This window comes from Mus caroli, unplaced genomic scaffold, assembly GCF_978045245.1.
Source record: "Mus caroli unplaced genomic scaffold, Mus_caroli_1 scaffold_6, whole genome shotgun sequence".
Taxonomy (NCBI): Eukaryota; Metazoa; Chordata; class Mammalia; order Rodentia; family Muridae; genus Mus; species Mus caroli.
The window spans coordinates 112977516-112999723 of NW_028227261.1; the positions used below are offsets into that span (position 1 = coordinate 112977516).

Consider the following 22208-nt stretch of genomic DNA (forward strand, 5'->3'; position numbering starts at 1 on the left):
TCACAACGTCAGACTGTGAATCGGAACCTCTGCCTCTCTTCACCAGTGAGTCTGTCCTGCAAGTTTTCTGTGGCCTTCTGAACTCTTGGAACTTGGATATTTTGAGGAGCCCAAGGCAGAAAGGGGCTGGCATGGGGAGGAAATTAGGCCTTCTGTGCAGGGATGGGACCAAGGCAAGTGATATCATAATGGGCATTGCCTATCCTAAAAGGGAAGTTGGGTGGGGTAGGAAACAAGAAAGCTGAGGGGGAAGATACTGAGAGGTCCCCCAAAGGAAGGGGTCACAGCATCTAGGGGCACCTTCCAGGCCGGAGGTGTGGGCTATTTAGGGGAAGGGGTAGTCACCAATGTCCAGCAGGAGTCCTTGAGAGGCAAAGCCCACTACAGCATCCCTGAGACCCTACCATGTTCCTCTTCTCCCGGAAGACCAAGACCCCCATCAGCACCTACAGTGACTCCTACAGGGCTCCTACCTCCATCAAGGAGGTCTATAAGGACCCACCACTATGGGCCTGGGAAGCCAACAAGTTTGTGACCCCAGTAAGTAGAGGCTGCAAAAGGGATGGAAGGAGTATGGCCATGCGGCTGGGCGTCTGGCATTCGGACATCTCTGTGTTTGTAGTTATTTCCTGTTTCAGGTTTTGTTTTGTTTTAATTTCATTTATGTATTTATTTACTTATTTATCGAGACAAGGCCTCACTGTGTAGCCTAGCCTGACCTAAAACTTGTGACAATCCTACATCAGCCTCCCACGTACTGGCTGGAATTGCAGGTAGGAACCATGCCCAGACATTTTGAGGTCGCTTTGGATTTACTAAGATAAGCTTTAAATTGCCAGATGGTGGAGCACACCATTAATCCCAGCACTTGGGAGGCAGAGGCAGGCAGATCTTTGTAAATTCAAGGCCAGCCTAGTTTACAGAGCAAGTTCTAGGACAGCCAGGGCTACACAGAGAAATTCTGTCTCAAAAATAAATAAATAAATAAATAAAAGCAAAAAATAAAAAAAACAAGAGGTGAGAGTTCCATGTGACAGGGATATGCAAATGTTTTGGGGCTCCCTGTAGAGCAGGCCAACAAAGTCCCAAGGCCTGTCTGTGCATGGGTGTCAAGTTCCCCTCTGACTGGGGGGTAGAAGAGAAACAATGCATGTAGGGAATTAGAGCCTGTGGTGGTGACAAAAGGAATTCATGAGTAGATTTTTTTAAAAATTATGTCTAAATATGTTCTGTAGAACACAAGGAGAAGAAATTTGGAGGATGGTAAATTCAAGGACAGACTAGGCTGCATATGGATACCTGTCTCAAAGCCCTAAGTCTCACATAAAGTTAGTTTTTAGACAATCATGAGTGATAAATATACTTAAAAAGACACAATTGCCTGACAACAAATGCCACTACCAATACTACGAGAGACGTTCGTGTTAAACTAACTAAAAGTAAGGGAAATGAATCTGAATTCCAGAAGGTTCAATGTCTCTGACTCTTTACACACACACACACACGTACTCGTGCTTGCATGCCTGCAAACATACAGGCCTGCATACACGCACACACATACTAGCACACATGTGCACACATGCATGTACATACACACACTGTATAACTTCTATGGGAAAGCGTCCTCACTGAAAGTTTTCAGGTTTCCAAAGGGAGACCAAACCCACGAAGTTTATGCTAAGATAAAGGCATCAATGGAGGCTGATGGCATCCCGTGGTGGTATAGCACTTGCCCAGTGTGCGTGAGGTCCCAGATGTCACTCCCAACATTGCTTTTAAAAAAAGAAAGAAAAAAGAAAACACCATATTACAAAATTACCAGAAATAACAGACTTTACCTCTGAGAACTTCAGATACTGGAATTGACAATTTTTTTTTAAACTTTAACCAAGGGATGTAGGGCAAGAGTTGGTTTTTTTGCTAAAACTGAGACAAATCTCTAAAGAGACTAACCAATAAAGAGAAGACACAGACAAATAATCGAACGGAGGACCTAGAAGAAAATAGATAAAAGGAATAGTCTGAGCAACTTTAGTAAAATTGAAAACAAACCGACCACTGGGAGAAGCTGCACTTGTCTGCAGTGTCTGCCACTGGGAGATGGAGGTTGAGGGGGCAGTCTGGGTGACAGCCTGGAAGCAAAGGTGAGGTTTAGAGTCACCTAATTCTTCTTTAACTTTAGTGAACTAGAAAATAGGAAGCCTTAAGTCTGTACATTAAGCTTTATTTTTATTCTGTATACCTAAAAAAAAAAAAAAGCTGCCAAATGGCTCAATGAGTAAAGCCACTGCACTGGCTTGAGTTTAATCTCTGGGAGGAGAAGACAGACTCCTCCTACAAGTTGTTCTCCTGCTTCACAACACACACACACACACACACAAAATATGTTTTAGGCCAGGGTGCCCATCCCTTTAATCCCACCCAGCACTGGAAAGGCAGGGGCAGGTGGATCTCTGAGTTGAAGGCCAGTCAGGTCAATACAGCGACAGCCAAAGACAGCCAGAGGTACATAGTAAGACCCTTTCTCAAAAAATAAAAAAATAAATAAAAAATAAAATGCCGGGCGGTGGTGGCGCATGCCTTTAATCCCAGCACTTGGGAGGCAGAGGCAGGCAGATTTCTGAGTTCGAGGCCAGCCTCGTCTACAGAGTGAGTACCAGGACCACCAGGGCTACACAGAGAAACCCTGTCTCGGGAGAAAAAAAAATTTTTTTAATGAAGCTGGGAAGATGGCTCAGTTGGTAAGGTGATTGCTGAGCAAGCATAAGTATGTAAATTCAATTCCCAACACCCACTGTACAAATCCAGATGCAGTGATTAGCTCTTGCAAGTCCATGGCTGGAGAAGTAGAGACAGGCAGATCCCTGCAACTTTCTGAGTAATCAGACTAAACAACCAGTGAGCACTGGGTCCATCCATTGAGAGACCCTGTCTCAAAAGTAAGGCAGAGAGCAATAAAGGAAGACATTGGATATTGACCTGACCTTGGGCCTTTACACAAATGTCCATAAATGTACAGTTACACACATAAACATATATATATAGAGAGAGAGAGAGTCACACAGGATAAAGAATCTCCCAAACAGATATGAATTACATATATTAATTACAAAGTTATAAAAAGTCACAAATAGATGAATAAACAAAATAGCATATATCAAGAACAGACTCATACATATATGGAAACAATATTCAGCAAAAATGGTTGATAACAGAGCTATGGAAAAAGATTTATCAGGCTCACAGTGGCGTGACAAATCCACAGGAAAAAATAGACTCCTTAGTAAGAAAACTAGTTCTTCATATGGACAGAAATAAAATTAATACCTAATTCACACCACACCCAAAATGAAAGTCCTGGCAGATTAAATATGGAAAGTAATACCATATAGTTTTCAGAAGAGAATACAGGATGTTGTTCCCATTATCTGAGAGTACGGAGAGATTCCTTTAGTCATAAGAAGCATTAACCATCAAACATTAATAATTCAACTGGTTTAAATTAAGAACTTCTGTTCATCAAAGAAGCCATAAAGAAAATTAAAGAAAAAAAAAAGCCGCAAACCGAGAGATTTGCAGCATGTGACTGATTAGTGTATGGGATACATAAAGCAGCCATGTCCTCTGGGCTAAAATTGAACACACATGCATTCTGACCCCTGCCTGGAACAACAGTAACCAGATACTTGAGAGCTGGATTCACAAGGATGGTGAGAAAGGGCCAACCACAGGGAAACCCACCTGGCAAGAGGGAACTTGCTAAGCAGGAACTGACCTAGCACATCTGAGATGCGGGTGAGAAGCTAGCAGTGGGGAGCCCGGCATCATTCAGCTTAAGGATACAGGATTGCAAAAAGCTCAGAGATTGGCAGTTCTGGTTCTCTGAAACTGAAGGTAAGACAGAAGGACCAAGGCTAAAATAAGGATTATTCCTTATGAAGCAGTTAAACCTACTAATCCTTTCTAGTCTTTGCCTCGGGTTGACTTCCTGGCTCTGGCTCTGAAAAGGTCCCAAGGCTCCCCCGAGCCCCCTTGGCAAGAGTCCTGAAGGCAGCCGAGCATCCGAGCATCCGAGCATCCGTAGATTGTTAAAAAAGCTCCCGTAGTCCTCTTCCAGGCTGGCAGCTGGGCCATTACCCTAGGCTGAAGATTAAAGGGACCTTTCCAAAAAACCAGATCCCCACACGAGGAAAAGTATGGGGATACTGGTGTTAGGGTCTGCAAGCAACAGCCCAGCCAGACTAGCAGTGGGCATGTGCTGGCAGCTGGCAAAATCGCTCAAGGCCTCAGACACAAGCTCTTTTCGTTTTCTATTTATGAGCAGAAGCAAAGATCACAAACATCTTAGGGACACCTCTTAACACAAAGATGGATAGTTCCTATGTGTGCATGCATCTAAATAAATGCCTCTTTCTCTCTCTTTCCCTCTCCCCTCCCCTTCCTTCCCCTCCTCCTCCTTCTCTTCTCCTTCTTCTTCTTCTTCTTCTTCTTCTTCTTCTTCTTCTTCTTCTTCTTCTTCTTCTTCTTCTTCTTCTTCTTCTTCTTCTTCTCCTTCTTCTTCTTCTTCATCTTCTTCTCCCCCCCCCTCTCCCCCTCCCTCTGTGTGTCTGTCTGTCTGTCTGTCCTGGGGTTGATGTTGACAGTCTCCTTCCAGCGTTTTCCATTTTTTCTTTAGTGTTTTGCTTGCATATATGTCTGCACACCATGCACATGTGTGTGTATGTGTGTGTGTATTAGAGTGTTTGGTGTGTGTATATATGTATATGAATGCACATCTGAGTAGGTTTAAATGTAGCTAGGCCCTGTGTGTGAAGCTCGGGGAAGCCCTGAGCCTCGGCTCCCTTGCACACACTGCTCCCACACTGCTTTCCCACAAGGGACTGTCACCGTGCCACATAAGTCAGAACAACACCAGCTAGGCACACGTTATCCCAGAAGGTCCTGAACTAAGGACTGTTCTGGGAGCAGCCAGACATTAGCCATACACACAAAGCTCCCTTGCCCTTGATAATCATATGGCTGAGTGGGAGCGGTCTCAGCTAGCTTTGCCAACTGCCTGTCTATAGAGACCCATGAAACCTATGCCTTGTTTGGCATTCTTCCCTCAACTGAAAACAAGGGGGCCCCCAAAAGGTCTTCATCTGGGTTTCCACAGATATATTCAAACAAGGAGTGATGGGCTGGGGTGAGGTGAACTTCAATAAGTGGAGGGGCCCAGAGTCCAGATTAAGAATGGGGAAAATATCAGGGCTGGATAAGGACAGACTCTCAAGGTCGAGGGTCATATGGTGTCAGAGAAAGGACCACAGCAGAATCAGGGTCTTGTTAGAGACAGCCTAGCACATTTTATAGCAGACATCCCACCAAACCCATCCTTCCACTTTAAGGTCCCAGATGCCCTCCCTGTCCAAGAAATCTGCATAACACAGTCAGTTCCCAGGAAACCAGCCTGTCTCGAAGCTCTAGGTTGTATCCACTGGCCCTGCTAGAGGAGACTCCAGCTCTGTTCCTGGTGAGTGCACAGTCTAGAAGAGAGAACAAGAAGCACACATCTCTGGCCTTCTGGAAGCTACCTCTCAGCCAGGAAACAGCAGAAATGAAGTCACCCGGAGCCTAGTTTCATGTGTCAACTTTAGGCAAGAAAATAAACAAACAAGAAAAAAAGGGCAATAAATTATTTATAAACAGGTCTGGGAGCTAGGGAGGTGGCTCGGTGGTTAGAGCTTTGGCTGCTCTTGCAGGTCCAGTTCCCAACACCCATACGGAGCCTCACAAGTATCAGTAACTCTAGTACTTGTGGTTCTGGCCTCTTCAGGCATTGCATAGGTGTGGTGCACATAGATACACATGGGCAAAACACTTAACACACAGAAAAATAAAGCAAAAGTAGGCCTATGCAGAAGGCTCAGTGTGATGGGAGAACCCACCCCTCTTGTAGTGGGGGGTACATGGAGATCCAGCCAGGCTGGCCTTATAAGACAAACTAGATCTAACTCCACCAAGGTTCCAAGGCTTGGAATCTCCCTGAACCTGGACACTTTTCCTCTCTCCCTCCGCCTAGGGTCTGACTCAGACTATGCACCGCCACGTGGACCCTGAGGCCCTGCAGAAGATGACCAAATGTGCCGCACAGGACTACACTTATAAGAGTTCCATATCAGGTCACCCTTATTTGCCTGAGAAATACTGGCTCTCTCCAGATGAAGGTAGGGCCCCCATCTCACCCCAGCCCATCACTCCTTGTTTGAATATATCTGTGGAAACCCAGATGAAGACCTTTTGGGGGCCCCCTTGTTTTCAGTTGAGGGAAGAATGCCAAACAAGGCATAGGTTTCATGGGTCTCTATAGACAGGCAGTCGGCAAAGCTAGCTGAGACTGCTCATACTCGACCCTGTGATTATCAAGGGCAAAGAAAAAAAATTTTTGACCTTAGAATGAGCCCAGCAATGACCCTCAACTTGAACCCAATTTGGACCCTGATCTCCATCCTGTACTCGTGACTTGTTCCACTTCCCTAATCAAGCACCTCGACGACCTATCTCCTTAGCAACCCTTTCCCATTGGCTTTCTCTATATATATATTTCATCCCCTCTACAGCTGGGGACATTTTCTTTCTGCCTAAATATTTTGTCTTGTTCTTCTCAAATTGTTTGCTCTTCACAAATATATGTTGAAGGAATTGATAACCCTAAGTTAATGCTGGGAGCCGGGGACACTGACGCTGCACATGTATGTGCGATTACCCCACCCATGGGAGCCCTCAGCATTTGCCTTCTGAGACTAGGCTTGCGCTTCAGGCTCCAGACTGCTCTGTCAGAAGTAATATCCTTCCTCACCTTCCCTGAGTCCCTTGTACACTCACTGAGGATACGTGAACTTTCTCTGAGTGCTATCCAGAGCCATCTTCTCTTCCCCTGAAGCCATTTTACATAACCCATCCATAGCTTTACTTTTTTTGATCGGTTGGTTGGTTGGTCAGTCTGTAGGTAGGTTTTGGTTTTTCTAATCAGAGTTTCTGTGTTTTAGCCCTGTCTGTCCTTTGTGCTGGCGTTAAAGTCATGCACCACCATTCATCTTAATTACTTTTAAAAAGTGATTGTTTTTTTCCTGTGCATTGGTGTTTTGCCTGCGTGTGTGCGTGCGTGCGTGCGTGCGTGCGTGCGTGCGTGCGTGCGTGTGTGTGTGTGTGTGTGTGTGTGTGTGTGTGTGAGAGGCTGTCAGATCCCTTGGAACTGGAATTATAGACAGTTGTGAGCTGCCGTGTGGATGCTGGGGATTGAACTCAGGTCCTCTGAGAAAGCAAGCAGCGATCATAACCGTGGGTCTTCCAGCCCCGTGGCTTTATTCCCTTGACCCTCACGAGCATCCCATTCTCTCGAGCTTGAACCTGGATGCTCAAACACTTCACATTCAGTATGTCAAGCCCTCCAACTTAGAGTGGCAAATGTTAGTACTCTCCCCCTTCACCCCTCCTCACCACACAGCTATTTTTCTTTTGCTTCTTTTATGGTTTTGTAGGGGTTTTGGTTTATTTTTGTTCTGTTCTGTTTTGTTTTGTTTTGTTTGTTTTAAGACAGTGTCTCACTATATACCCTTGTCCAGCACAGAGCTTGATATGTAGACCAGGCTGGCCTGGAACTCATAGAGATCTGCCTGCCTCTGCCTCCTGAGTGCTGGGAGTAAGAGTTGTGTCAAGTTATTTTTATAACATTTATTTCTTTAGTATGTATGTGTATGGGGGAGGGGCACAAGCCAATGTCACAGCCCATATGCAGAGGTTAGAGGACAGCTTTCATAATCTACTATGTGGGTCCCGGGGATTGAACTTAGGTTGTCAGGTTTGGTAGCAAATGCCTTTATCCACTGGATCTTTCTGTAGCCCCGGATAGCCTAGAATACACAATGTCACCCAGGCTCTTAGTGAGCCTCCAACTTAAGCCCCCACAAATTCTGGGATTACAGGAGTGCACCACCAGGTAATCCTGTCATCTCTGTCTCCATCCTTCAGGTTTGGAGGAATGGACAAGAAGGGCCTTGTAGGACAGGGTTAAGAGATGGGGCAGTATTAAAATGTTTTTGAGCTAGAATCGTTATCTTGGCTAAATTTCACTTGTGGAAAACTATCATAGCTTCTGTGTTGATGCTGAATTGCAGAATTTCAAAGATGGAACAAGGAGGCCAGTAGGCTAATCAGAATAGCTTCCTATGCAGCAAGCATTCTTTTCCTCCTCCTCCTCCTCCTCCTCTTCGACTTGAACTTAACTTGCAGCCAAGGAGGTCCTTAAACTCATGGTGTGCCTGCCTCCACCTCCTCAGGACTGGGAGTATCAGGGGTTTTGGTTTGGTTTGGAATTTTTAATCAAGATATATAGTCCAGACTGGCCTTAAACTCAAAGCAATCCTCCTGCCTCAGCCTGCTGAGTTACAGGTATGAGCCACTGTGTTCAGCATTTTCCTAAAACTTTTGTATAGATTTCCTCATCTGGAGCTCACAACAACCTTACACTTTTTTCCCCTGCTGTGCTGAAATTTGAAGCCAGGCACTGTACTGCAGAGTCTATTCTGCTAACCATGACATTATTTTTGTCTCCTGGCGAAGGTATCACAGGGATAAAGGAATGAGATCATAAAGGAAGAGGGGAGAAATTCAAGTGCTTTCAAGGTTGAATAGGCAGACCTTGGGGCCTGGGATATGGTAGAGAGAGGGAGGCATCATTTCCAGGCTAGCAGATTCAAAGAGGGTGCAGCCAGGATGAAATCTTATAGCTCAAAGATTCCAAAGCTTGCTCAAAGGTGTCCCTTAGGTGAGACATGATCTCAACGGAATGAAAAACACGTGTGGTAGATAGGGCATGGTGCTTCCGGCCTTGTAGTCTCAGCACTTGGGAGCTGGGGTCAGTGAGGGTCAGCTTTGTGGTAGAGGTTAGGGAAGAAACATCTAGAAGGTCCCAGGCTCTGGATGGCCTGGGAAATAATCCTGTCTGACATCTCCACTCCTATGCTGAAGAGGACAAATGCTGTCCGAGCTACCTGGACAATGACCGGTACAACACGTTGAAGACGAGTCCTTGCAGCAACTACTGGAACAAGTATACCGGCTGTCTTCCTCGACTGTCCAAGGTACCTTACTGTGCCTGCCACAACTGTCTGAGGTCTGGGACACGTGTGCGCGCGCGCACACACACACACACACACACACACACAGCATCTCCGTTCTGCAGGGTCTCTTCCCCATCTGTAAACTACGGTTTTCTATTTTATAGCTGACAATGGAAGCCAGGAGTTGGGCTATGATAGACCCCTAGGTTCCATCCTCTGACCCAGCTTGGTGGTGACATGACCAGTGTGCGCTCCTCGACTAGTTTCACGTTTGCTAAGTAGTGCTGCCTCGTCTAATCTGGCTACTGTGACACCAGGGCTCCCCTTGAATCAGTAAGGAGCTAGAGTCTCCCTGCCAGGCCTTCCCCTCCTCTGTGATGGGAACAAGGGCAAAGAGAAGAATGAGATAAGGAGTCCCGGTGAGGCCCAAGCCTTTCTCAGGGAATGTGAGGTAGACCCAAACCCAGAGCAGCCGTGTTTAAATGTAGACTGATAGTTTACTGAACCCCTCGTTTCAGAGAACTTTTTCGTGAACTGAGTTCCCCTCCTAAGTTCCCTCAAGTGATTCTGAAAAAGCAATATTCATAGCTCCCTCCCCACATTAGAGACGTGACAAATGACATATAGGTAAATGCTAAAGTAGGATTGTCAAAGTCCCAGGCCTAAAAACACCTCTACCACCCTGCCACTGTTCTAGCATCCTCACCCTCACCTTCCCCGCGTAGGCGGAGTAAATGCGTTGCCCGGCAACAACTCGAAACAACCCAGGAGAACAGGGGAGCTGCTGAGGAGAGGGGACTGTTCCGCTTGAAAGACAGTCTGGATATTCTGGGAGGGCATTTCCCCCTCAGAGCACCCCCCCCCAAAAAGAGAGGTAGCAAATGTGTCGAGTTAGAGCTTAAGGTACCACGTGTGCCACTTCCAGGACACCGGGATGGAGTCAGTAGTTCGAGGAATGCCGTTGGAATATCCTCCTAAGCCGGAGCGCCTCAACGCCTACGGTAAACGGTGGAGGGACGGTGGAAAGATTACTGAGTGCGAACGAGGAAGGCAGAGGGCAGAATGGGGATCTGGAGGAACATAGGGTGTAATTGTAGCTCTGTCCCCATTTTTGTCGCTGCCTCTGGCTCTGACTCTGCTTTCCCCCATCCCTCTGACACTGGTTCTTTGGGTATCCTGGACACTGGGCTCAGAGCGCGAGGTAGTGGTGAACATGCTGAACTCGCTGTCTCGGAACCGGACTCTGCCGCAGATTGTACCCCGCTGTGGGTGCGTGGACCCTCTCCCGGGCCGATTGCCATACCAAGGATATGAAAGCCCTTGCTCCGGCCGCCACTACTGTCTGCGCGGGATGGACTACTGCACCTTCGGGGAGCCTAGCTCAGAACGCCGCCTGCGGCCCTTATGCTCGCAGCAGCCGACTGTAAGGTTCGCAGGGATCCGCCCGCCTTGTCCGGGCTCCACCCACAAACGAGCCCCGCCCCCTAAAGTCCCGCCCTGCTCGGCTGCAGGCACTCACTCTGCTTCATTCTAGCCTTGTTGGTTCCACGCCAGGGCCCCATCGGCTTCTGCCTGCTTTCAGGGCCCCCAGGGCACAAGCGAACAACTAAGGCAGAGAACCAGCACAAAGGTTACTCCCAAGTCCTCGATCCTGTCCTTTCCAGCCGTGCTCAAGGTCAACACGACAAGTGTTTGTGTTTTTGGAAATTCTGCAAAAATAGTTTCAGAGGATTCCAAACTCCCTCACAACAGTCGCATCCTTTCCTTACACTCATGTACTGGACCCCTGGGTCTGGAGACAGAGGTTCTAGTCTTCAGCATGTTCTCTCTGCCTGGTTCTAGGCGCACAATCAATCAGTAGTTGGCACGATGGTCGCTAGGGGCAAGGAAGAGGTTGCTGCTTTCCCACAGCGTCCTTGGCTTCCTTGAGTGTTAAAGCTAAGTGCACAGAGAACTCAGCATCCAGCCTGCATCCATTCACGGGAGACAATACCTCTGTAGTCTGAGAAAGGGTTTCGAGTCTGTGAGTGTGATAGACTGTTCAGATGCATCCACTTGCATGCTGGAGGCAGTTCCTTTAGCGACAGCGGGGGGGTGTGTGCCAGGAGACTACTTGGGGTGGGAAATGTTTGTTGCGGCGCAGAGACAGGAAATTAAAGCCAGAGGGCGCTAGCGCCATGGGACGTCAATGGTTGGTAGAGGCCAGAAAACCTCCAAGAGGCCAGGCTTGACGGATTGAGTTGACAGCTGACCTAGAGTCAACGGAATCGGGTCCACGGCTTTATACGAAGGGTAAGAGGTCAAGGTTGGGAAGCTGTGTCTTGGGTTTCAGAAACTCAACAGCAGAACTTGTATCCAGCCGTAGCTGACAATGCGGGTGTAGCCTGGGAGCGGGACTTCCAAGAGCGTGCAGAAGGGCCTTGAACCCAGCCCCTAATCCTATGATCATCGCCTGCCCCCTCCTCAAGCCTGATTCATTGTCAAAGATTGGTCCTTTCCCTCCGAAGGGGCGGGGAAAACTGAGAAAGTATCTGCAAGTATGGGAAAGTATCTGAGTCTCTAGATGGCCTGGAAACACTGCCTACCTCCTGGCATTGAAGAAATCGCTGTCTTAATGGGGGTGGAGGTGGGGATGTTGGATCCTAAAGACTATGTCTGATCATCCTCCCCAGAATTCTGGTGGCAGAAACCAGACCTTAATGGGAAGAGGACTTTTCTGGAGCCTTCCCAGAGGTCGTGCTGTAGTGAGAGTTTATGAAGGGCAAGGAAGGAACCGTAAGACTGATTCTGTATCCAGGTTCTTGGTCTGAGAGGTTGGAATGTGAGGATATAAAAACAAAAACAAAAACCTGACCTCTCCCTGCTGTTTTTTACTCCATTAGGAGTGTGTCGCCCTTCGGTCACCGGCCAGGAATGCAATGTGCTGTTACAACTCCCCCGCCATCATTTTACCCGTATCCCAACCTTAGGTAAGTTTGGCGCAGATGCATCCACTTGCATACTGGAGGAATTCCTTTAGTGACAGTGGGGGTGTGCCAGGAGACTACTTGGGGTGGGAAATGTTTGTTGCGGCGCAGAGACAGGAAATTAAAGCCAGGGGGCGCTAGCGCCATGGGACGTCAATGGTTGGTAGAGGCCAGAAAACCGCCAAGAGGCCAGGCTTGACGGATTGAGTTGACAGCTGACCTAGAGTCAACGGAATCGGGTCCCAGGGCTTTATACGAAGGGTAAGAGGTCAAGGTTGGGAAGCTGTGTCTTGGGTTTCAGAAACTCAACAGCAGAACTTGAGGTCAGTGATCGGTCAGTGTCAGAGATAAAACGCTGAGATAAGGTTAACGTTGAAAACTGGAGTGACTCATCTCTCCTTGCAGATGGGACACAAGTCACTTCAAGAAGACTGGTGGTTCCCAGAGAAACAACTATGTAGTCCATCCTGAGTTTGTGTCTGAGACCTGTCCTGTCTACCCTTCCTAGTAAAGCTTTGACCAGGCCAAGGGAGGAAGTGGCTCAATAAACTCTTCACCACAAAGACTGCTTGCTGTGTCCTTCCTTGGAAGGATCTGTATGAGATAAGGAAACCCACCCCCACCCATCTCAGACCGACCTCCTGATAGATATATCAGCAATCCAGCTGGTGTTCTCCCCGTCACCACAGAGACGAGTCCCTCTAACCATCCAGATCTTTCTACTTGAAGACCCTTTAGCGGTCATTATACCCACAAACTTAGATTCCTCTCACATCTCAGATCCCAGATCTCCATCACAGCCTCCCAAATGCTCCCTGTGCTCAGAAATGTTTGCTGCCCTCACCCTTCCAAGTCTAAGAGCTACCAAACATCATTTTGGAAGAATTCATGATCAAGAAACTTCACATTGTAACAGAAAGTTCTGCTCTGTCCTGCAAGGGAGGGAGTGGGGCTAGGAGGTGGAGGGGGGGGCGGGTATTCTAGAATCTCTAGGGGGTTAGTATTTCCCCATTGTCTTGCACCACTGCTCCCTCTAGGGGAAAGGGCATGGCATGGCACAATCATTTCTAACTAAAGGTTGTCACTAATAGAAGGAGCTACACCGTTATATTAGGGTGTAGTGGGCATTGCAAAATACCGAGCAGAAACTGGGGTACTGCTAGTCTGGTCCTGAGTGCTGCGAGCTGACAGTTCGGAACATAGGCTCTTTGGGTCTACAAGATCCCTCCAAGGCGTCCTTGACTGGGGTATTGCCAGTGGGAAATGGGAGCACAGGTCATCCCAGAGTTTTTAAAGCCGTTTTTACACTTATCCGTAACAGGTGGAGGTGAGAGGCCAACTTGAGGGAGTCTACCCTCTCCTTCCCAGCCTGCGGGTTCCTGAAATCCAACTTGGGTCAGTGAGCTTGCTTTATCTGCTTCCTATCTTCCCAGCCCTGTGTCAGTTCTTAAAAGAATACAGCTCCCCAGACCTTGAGGGAACAGATTCCTGAAGACTCCTGTCTTAGTCACTGTTCCATTGCATGGTGAAGAGATGCCATGACCATGGCAATTCTTATAAAATAATTTAATTGGGGTTTTACTTACAGTTCCAGAGGTTAGTCTGTGATCATAGCAGAGCATAGCAGCAGGAAGGTATGGTGGAGAAGCAGCTGAGAGTCCTCCCTCCTGATCTACAGGCAGAGGACTCTGAGCCTGGTATAGGCTTTTGAAACGTCAAAACTCACCCCCAGTGACATACTTCTTCCAACAAGGTCACACTTACTCGAACAAGACCATGACTCTTAATCCTTGTAATCCTTTCAAGGAGTGCCATGCCCAGGCCCTAAGCATTCAAATATATGAGTCTGTGGGAGCCATTCTTATTCAAACCATCACAGATACGTCTTCCCCCCTCGCCTTGCTGTGCTCTCATACACATAGCAAGCCTAGCCTGGCGTTGCAAGAACCCTGACATTCAGCAAGAACCCCAACAGTCAGCCACTCCTTCCTTCGGAACTACATCTCCCATAAGGCCTGGGGATAAGCCAGGCTAGCAATGGCCTGGCAAGGGCGGTGCCTGAGGCGGGAGGTGGAACCAAACTAGAGGCGGACCCAAAGGGCAGATTTAGGGCGGTGAGAAGAAAGTCTGTGCAAGGCACGCAGAGCTTCCAGAGGCGGTGGGGGAGGGGCTGGGCGCTAGGGGTGGGGCTGGAGTCCCAGGCCTCAAACCACATTGGACGGCTGGGCGTGGCCAAGTAGCCGGAGGGCGGGGCGCAGGAGGGGCTCCACGGTGCCCAGCCAGGCAGCAACCCGCAGGGCTGTGGCTGATCAACTCCTGCTAGCGTGGAGAGATCAGCCAGAGGACCCTTCTCCCTTTCTTCCGTGTGGCGGTCACTGAGGTAGGTGAACCTAGTTGAAGGCCTTTGGGTCCCAGTGAGGGTGGTGAGTTTTCTAAGGAGCACACAGTTCCTGAACTTGCTCTAGTTGGTGGAGCGTCCCTGGACACCTGAACCCCTCCTCAGGCCAGAGCTTCCCAGCGGGCTACGGGTTCCTTGACCTTCCCTCTGCCCCTTTGGATCGTGTGGGGTGTGGGGCCACCGGTGGGTGTGAAGTATTCCAGGCTGTGTTAGTGTAGTTACTTGATCCTTGTGGATCCCGTCCCTGAGCAGGGGAGGGAGATGGGCAGGATCGAATTGCCTTTGACATTTCCACTCCCCTCCCAACTGTGTCCCACAAAGGCCTCTGCCTCAAGTGGCTCAGTTATGCTGAGCTGGGCCCGCCCTTAAACTGTAGGCTTGGGACTTGCAGCCAAGACTGAGGTTGAGCCTGTGTTGGCCAGATGGCAGACTCGACAGATTATAGGGGTCTTGAACGCCACTAAGACTGGAGCCACCGAGTTCCTCCCCTCGGCTATAATACCAGATGCCATTAAATTGCCCCTTTCACACCCCTAAAACCGTCCTGATCTGCCCGAGGCAAGCTGGAGCTGCTGCAGCTTTTGAAAAGACAGACCTCACCCGTCCACACCCATCTCTCATGATGGAAGGTGGAGGCAGGAGGTTTGGATCCCAGTGGGTGAGTTCTGCGTTTTCCCATCTATAAAAGGGACAACAGCTCGCAGTGTTGCTGGTATTGGATGCTATGGGATCATTTGGAAGAACATGGTGAGGCCCAACGAGGTGGGTATTTAAGTCTGTGGGTGCCTGTCCTTCATCAAAAAAACCTAATGGGTTCTGCCTAAGTTTTGAAAGGGCTTTGGAAGACATCATGGTGAGGTTCTCAGGCTCCCAGGGGTCATAAGATAAGACCAATTTAATATGTAAGCATTGGGGCTTGGGGAGTCTTTCCTATTCAGACTCAAACCCTCTCCTCTTAACCCCTTGATGCCCAGGATGTAGCCTTGCTTGTGTTGAATGAACATAAGTGTACAGTAAGCCAACTTGGGGCCCCTGTAGTCTTCTTTGGGTTCCACTCAGCTTTGAGAGTATCAGTAAAAGACACTGCTACCCAAAGGAGGATAGGGGATCTCTAACTTGTGTTAGAGATCAAAGAGGAAGTAGAGGCTGTTCCAGACTGTACTTGGGGAGTGACCTGAGAGATTAGAGAGCTCTAGGGGGTGTGGGATTGGGGGAGAGGATAAGGAAGGGAAAAGAATGGGACTGAATCGTGTCTTCTAGAACCAAAACGCTCATCTGCACCTGACATTCTTTTTCCAATTATTTATTTTATTGTATATGCATTAGTGTTTTGTTGGCATATATGTCTACATGAGGGTTGTCAGATTCCCCTGCAGCTGGAGTTACAATTGTGAGCTGCCATATGGGTGCTGGGAGTTGAACCTGGGTCCATCTGGAAGAACAGCCAGTGCACTTAACCACTGAACCATCTCTCCAGCCCCCTTCACATTCTCCTTTGAAGATTCATTTATTTTTATGTGTATGAGTATTTGCCTGCATGTATGTGCACTCTGTGTGTGTGTGTGTGTGTGTGTGTGTGTGTGTGTGTGTGTGTGTTGCCTGCAGAAGCCAGAAAACAGCATTGGATTCCCTGAGACTGGAGTTACAGTTTGTGAGAAGCCATGTGGTGCTGGGATTCGAACCCCGGATCCTCTGGAAATTAAGTGTTCTTAACTGTTGAGTCATCTCTCCAGCTCCTGCACTTGGCATTCTTGACAGATTCAGCATGGGAGAGAAGGAAGAGTTCACAAAGAGCCTGAGCAGTTTATCATCTTGGAAGTCACTGGAGACAGACAGACAGACACTGGCATCTGGGAAGCGACTACTTACCATCTGCCAGTCTCTGTCTCTCCTTACTCTAGCTGGGGAGTTAGGCAACCACTGGAATGGCAGTGTCTCCCTGTGTGTGCACCTGGCAGCGCTGTTTCTTTGTTGGACTCTGCCCTGAGGGTTGAGACAGAAAGTGTCTGTGGCCTTCTCAGCAGGTTGAGACAAATCTGCCCCTGAGTCTGAGTTTTCCTGCAGACGTATTTCAATGTTTAGCGTACCTTGTGTGGACTTGTATATGGGTGGTGGGCATCTGTTGTCTGAAGAGCTGGTAGGCAGAGGGAAGGTTATCAGGCTAAATGAAATCTCCCAAAGCAGGAGACTTGAGGATTTATGAGGGAGGGAATGAGCTTGGTGGTCTCAGGATAGGCCTGGAAGCTCAGAAAAGTAGCTGAGCTCAGATGTGGTGGCCTATGCATGAAATCCCAGCTATCTAGAGATTAGGGCAGGAGGACCACAAAATCAGACCCACTTTTCTGGACTGTGTAAAAAAAGAAGCTGAATCCATATCATGCATGCCTTGAGCTTTGGTTGCAAAGGTTACAACCTCTCCCGTGGGAGCAGAGAAGAAAGATGGCAGAGAAATGGACTTTGATTAATAACTTAAAGCGGGATACAGTTTGCATGCTAAGAGGGGCAGATCAGAAAAGCAAGATCTTTCACCAAGCTCCTGACCCAGCCGTAATGTTGGACCCCAGTCCTACCTCTGACAAACCAGTCTCTGTGACTGGATGTGGCTTTGAGTGTCTTCTTTAATTTCCAGATATCCATCTGGCTGGTCTCAAGATCAAATTCCATGACTAAGCCGGGCATGGTGGTGCGCACGCCTTTAATCCCAGCACTTGGGAGGCAGGGGCAGGCAGATTTCTGAGTTCGAGGCTAGCCTGGTCTACAAAGTGAGTTCCAGGACAGCCAGGGCTATACAGAGAAACGCTGTTCCCTTTCCTCTGCCCTTGCCTCTTTAGAGGCAGGGGAGCCAGCCTACTGACTGCACTGTTAAAGGTCTCAAAGCACTGGCTGGACCATTCATTCGCCTTGTGTTATCAGGGCGTTAGAAGAGTAAGCCCTTCTTTAGCCAGGGCTCGATGCTTATGCTGGGATCCTGGACACAGCCTAGCTTCCCTGCCTTTAGTTTTCTACCGAGGAAGGACAGAAGCAAACTCTTTCAATTCACATGGGTCTCTCCATTCACAGAGTTCTCACCAATTTGGCAAGCATTGGGGCCTGAGAGAAACGAGAGTAAGTAGGACACCAGCTGTCCTGGACAAGAGTCCTCCCTTTGCCATTTGTCAAGCTCTTGGTCCCTCTACTAGGCTGCAGAAATGGGAATACTGTGGATCAGAAAACTCAGTTTCCTCTCTCTCCCTTCTGCAGACTTCAGCCCGACAGATTCAGATGGGCCCCGGTGTGGTGGTTCCTTCCTTCGCTAGGAACTGATGCCCCAGAACCTTCAGGAGACGAGCCAGGCCTATCCCCGACATCGACCTGGTAGCCACGCAGGCCCTAAAAGTCTCAAAGTTACCCCACGAGCAACCATGTACACTTTCCTGCCTGACAATTTTTCACCTGCCAAACCCAAGCCCACTAAAGAGCTGAGACCTCTGCTGTGCTCCGCAGTACTGGGACTGCTGCTGGTGCTCGCCGCAGTTGTGGCCTGGTGCTACTACAGCGCCTCGCTACGCAAAGCTGAACGCCTGCGCGCGGAGCTGCTGGACCTGAACCGTGGCGGCTTCTCCATCCGTAACCAGAAGGGTGAGCAAGTCTTCCGCCTGGCCTTCCGTTCCGGTGCTCTAGATCTTGACTCCTGCAGCCGGGATGGTGCGCTGCTTGGCTGCTCCCGAGCGGCCGACGGACGCCCGTTGCACTTCTTTATTCAGACAGTACGACCTAAGGACACTGTAATGTGCTACCGCGTGCGCTGGGAGGAAGTTGTGCCAGGGCGTGCTGTGGAGCACGCGATGTTTCTGGGAGATGCTGCGGCGCACTGGTATGGCGGCGCAGAGATGAGGACGCAACACTGGCCCATCCGCCTAGATGGCCAGCAAGAACCGCAGCCATTTGTCACGAGCGACGTCTACTCGTCTGACGCCGCATTCGGGGGCATCCTTGAGCGCTACTGGTTATCTTCACGCGCGGCTGCCATCAAAGTCAATGATTCAGTGCCCTTCCACCTGGGCTGGAACAGCACGGAGCGTTCGATGAGACTGCAGGCACGCTACCACGACACATCTTACAAGCCACCAGCTGGCCGTACTGCCGCGCCAGAGCTCAGCTACCGCGTGTGCGTGGGCTCAGACGTCACCTCCATCCACAAGTACATGGTTCGACGTTACTTCAACAAGCCATCCAGGGTACCAGCGTCAGAGGCCTTCCGAGACCCCATTTGGTCCACGTGGGCACTGTATGGGCGCGCTGTGGACCAGAACAAGGTGCTGCAATTCGCCCAGCAGATCCGCCAGTACCGCTTCAACAGCAGCCACCTGGAAATCGATGACATGTACACGCCCGCCTATGGCGACTTTAATTTCGACGAGGGCAAGTTTCCCAATGCCAGTGACATGTTCCGCCGCCTGCGAGATGCCGGCTTCCGCGTCACACTTTGGGTGCATCCGTTTGTCAACTATAACTCGTCCAGATTCGGCGAAGGTGTGGAGCGCGAGCTGTTCGTGCGCGAGCCCACGGGCCGGCTGCCCGCGCTGGTGCGCTGGTGGAACGGCATTGGCGCAGTGCTGGACTTCACGCACCCAGAGGCCCGAGAGTGGTTTCAGGGACACCTACGGCGCCTGCGCTTGCGCTACAACGTGACCTCCTTTAAGTTCGACGCGGGTGAGGTCAGCTACCTGCCCCGGGACTTCAGCACCTACAGGCCTCTGTCTGACCCCAGTGTGTGGAGCAGGCGGTACACCGAGATGGCGGAGCCCTTCTTCTCGCTAGCCGAGGTCCGCGTGGGGTACCAGTCACAGAACATCTCCTGCTTCTTCCGTCTAGTGGACCGCGACTCGGTATGGGGCTACGACCTGGGGCTGCGCTCTCTTATCCCTGCGGTGCTCACCGTCAGTATGCTGGGCTATCCGTTCATCTTGCCCGATATGATAGGTGGCAACGCGGTGCCGGAGCGCACAGCCGGCCGCCAAGATGGGCCGGGGCCAGAGCGCGAGCTCTACGTGCGCTGGCTGGAGGTGGCCGCCTTCATGCCTGCCATGCAGTTTTCAATCCCTCCTTGGCAGTACGACGCAGAAGTGGTAGCCATCGCACACAAATTCGCTGCTCTGCGCGCCTCCCTCGTGGCGCCACTGTTGCTCGAGCTTGCTGGTGAGATTACGGACACTGGCGACCCCATCGTGCGCCCCCTGTGGTGGATCGCACCGGGGGATGAAACGGCTCATCGCATTGACTCACAGTTTCTCATCGGGGACACGCTGTTGGTGGCGCCCGTACTAGAGCCTGGCAAGCAAGAGCGTGATGTCTACCTGCCTGCCGGCAAATGGCGAAGCTACAAGGGTGAGCTTTTTGACAAGACGCCGGTGCTGCTCACGGATTACCCTGTCGACTTGGATGAGGTCGCCTATTTCACCTGGGCTTCCTGACCCAGCTCAGAACCTAGGAATCCCACAGCCCTAACCCCAGCCTTCATACAGACTTTTAATCCTCTCCCACATGCGAATGGTGAACCCTCAGGAAGACCCACCTCTATACCATCTAGGAAGTGAGCACTGACTTTAAAGCGCTCCAGCCAACAGCTGTAAGTGAGACCCGGGAGGGGAGGAACTGCACCAGCGCACAATCCTAAGAGCCCCGGCTCCTTGCCCATTCACTTCAGTCTGCAGAAAGCCTCTGCCCTGGGTTGTCAGCCAGAGAAAGGAGAGGTCAAAGGTCTGTTCTTTCTGTTACACAGGGTCTGGTTTTAAAAGTAGAGGGAAACCTCTTCTCCCCTGGTCTTTGTAGCCATCTTTGTCCTCTGAAATGAGGAACCAATCCTCTTAAAAGTTCCCAGATAGTTTTCTACCATATTTAGAAAGTGTACCTTTAGCCCAGAAGTGGTGGCACACGCCTTTAATTCCAGCACTCAGGAGGCAGAGGCAGGTGGATCTTCGAGATCAAGGCCAGCCTGGTCTACAGAGTGAGTTCCAGGACAGCAGAGAAACCCTTCGCTCTACAAAAACGAAGGAAGGAAGGAAGGAAGGAAGAAAAAAAAAGGAAGAAGACAAAGTGTACCTCCTTGATGACAGCAGCTAGGCCATGAGTTCCCAACACACAGTGATTGACCTTGTCCCACTCCATTGGGGAAGAAAAGATACAGATGTTTGGTTTGGCCAGCTGACAAGGAAGCAGTCCATAGGAGAGTTGGGCTCAGCCTGAACTAGTTGTCTGTGAAAAGACTCCTAACGTTGCGTTAACATATTTGTATATATACTGGTCTCAACTTTGGATCTAGACCTGGGGCCAGATGTGTCTAGTGGATAGACTTGCAGGGCCATGCAGGCCGGACTCGTTGCCTTAATTCAAGAACCTGTGTCTATGTGTATGTACCCATACTTCTGTCAGAGAGGGAGAGAGACAGAGAGAGAGAGAGAAAGAGACCCACCATGGGTCTTTGATGCTAGATAAGCCTAGAGGGAAGATATAGGGGCAGGATCAAGGCTTTGTTTGATCATTGACCTAGCCCCTCCCCCCTCAGGTAGATTCCCTAGGACAATGCCAAACCCAGTTTAAGAGAGTCGGGCTGAGGAACTGACTCGGGGAAAGCAAGCCCAAGTTCAACCTAACTCCTGCTATAAATGGAGAGAACTGTAGCAAATGAACAGCCCTTTAAGATTACCCAGCTGCCTCGCTGCACACACACACACACACACTCGAGTGCTTGCACTCTGAGTGAAGCCTTAGTGGAAAAACCATGTTCTAATTCTGGGCCGAGATGTGCTTGGCACATGAATGACATTACACACTGATGCCTGCCAACACACGCATGGGGGTAAGGGCTTTCATCTCAGTAATTCTCTTGTTCTAAGGAGATCAGCTCCAACTATGGTGAGGTGAGTTTTTCCTGACTTGGAGGCTTGCCAGAGAAGGTGGAGAACGAAGTAGATAGAACTCAGCTTCCCTCTCAGAGCCTGTGCCCGAATCTTTAATGTTCTCTGGGTGAAAGGTCCTGGGGAGAGCTTTGGGGCTCCCCCGATGCCCATCTCCAATGCCAATTCTTTGGTTTCTTCTTCTTGGCAGTATTGAAGCTAGAACTCAGGGCCCCGAATACTAAGCAAGCATTCTTCTGGGGAGCCATATTCGCAGTCTTCGTTTGTCAGTCAGCTGGGTGACCTTGAATAAGCTGCTGCTTACCCCACTGAGCCTCAGTTTTTTTCTATGTGAGAGTGATGTAAAACCTACCTCTGAGGTCATATAATAATAAGCACAGACGTGTGGAAAGTGCCTGACACAAAGTAGGTGCTCAATAAAAGAGAGCTATTGGAGTAATATTTGTTGTCTTCTTGCTTAAAAACAAGGATTCTTGGGGGTTTAAAAAGACCGATTTTATGCATAAACGATGCCTGCATGTATGTATGTATGCATGCACCACATACATGCCTGGTGCTTGTGGAGGTCAGGAAAGGGCATCAGATGCCCTGGAACTAGTGTTATGGATGGTTGTGAGCCACCATGTGGATGCTGAGAACCGGACCCAGGTTCTCTGTAAAAGCAACAAATGCTCTTAACTGCTGAGCCATCTCTCCAGCCTCTTCTGGCCTTGCCCTGTCCTCTGTCTCTGCCAGTACTTCTTGTGTAGTCCAAACGTGTCTCTCTCCCTGTACATCGGATCTGGGAAGCCTAGCATTGCTCCAGATGGCCTCCATCAGCCTTGTAACCACAGCTTACTGGTCTTAG

At 49.5% G+C, this 22208-nt stretch overlaps 2 protein-coding genes across 7 annotated transcripts; both read left to right on the top strand.

Annotated features, from left to right (window-relative positions):
- Positions 1-229: 229 nt before the first annotated feature.
- Spmip6 (sperm microtubule inner protein 6) lies at positions 230-12622 on the top strand. Of its 3 annotated transcripts, none has more exons than XM_021160463.3 (7): positions 230-540; positions 6062-6206; positions 9010-9122; positions 10027-10102; positions 10295-10529; positions 11984-12070; positions 12473-12622. In XM_021160463.3, exons 1-7 carry the CDS (start codon positions 406-408, stop codon positions 12573-12575), a joined length of 894 nt encoding a protein of 297 aa, XP_021016122.1. In that variant the 5' UTR covers positions 230-405; the 3' UTR covers positions 12576-12622. The 3 variants fall into 3 exon arrangements, with proteins under 3 accessions (XP_021016122.1, XP_021016123.1, XP_021016124.1); XM_021160464.3 differs by having other exon boundaries at positions 10295-10524; positions 12473-12614; XM_021160465.3 differs by lacking the exon at positions 10295-10529 and having other exon boundaries at positions 12473-12618.
- Positions 12623-14349: 1727 nt separating this feature from the next.
- On the top strand, positions 14350-21802 carry Myorg (myogenesis regulating glycosidase). 4 transcript variants are annotated; one of them, XM_021161291.2, is made up of 4 exons: positions 14350-14447; positions 15154-15227; positions 17526-17570; positions 17706-21802. In XM_021161291.2, exon 4 carries the CDS (start codon positions 17768-17770, stop codon positions 19916-19918), a length of 2151 nt encoding a protein of 716 aa, XP_021016950.1. In that variant the 5' UTR covers positions 14350-14447; positions 15154-15227; positions 17526-17570; positions 17706-17767; the 3' UTR covers positions 19919-21802. The 4 variants fall into 4 exon arrangements, with proteins under 4 accessions (XP_021016950.1, XP_021016949.1, XP_021016952.1 ...); XM_021161290.2 differs by lacking the exon at positions 17526-17570; XM_085839415.1 differs by lacking the exons at positions 14350-14447; positions 15154-15227 and adding an exon at positions 17162-17227.
- Positions 21803-22208: the final 406 nt, after the last annotated feature.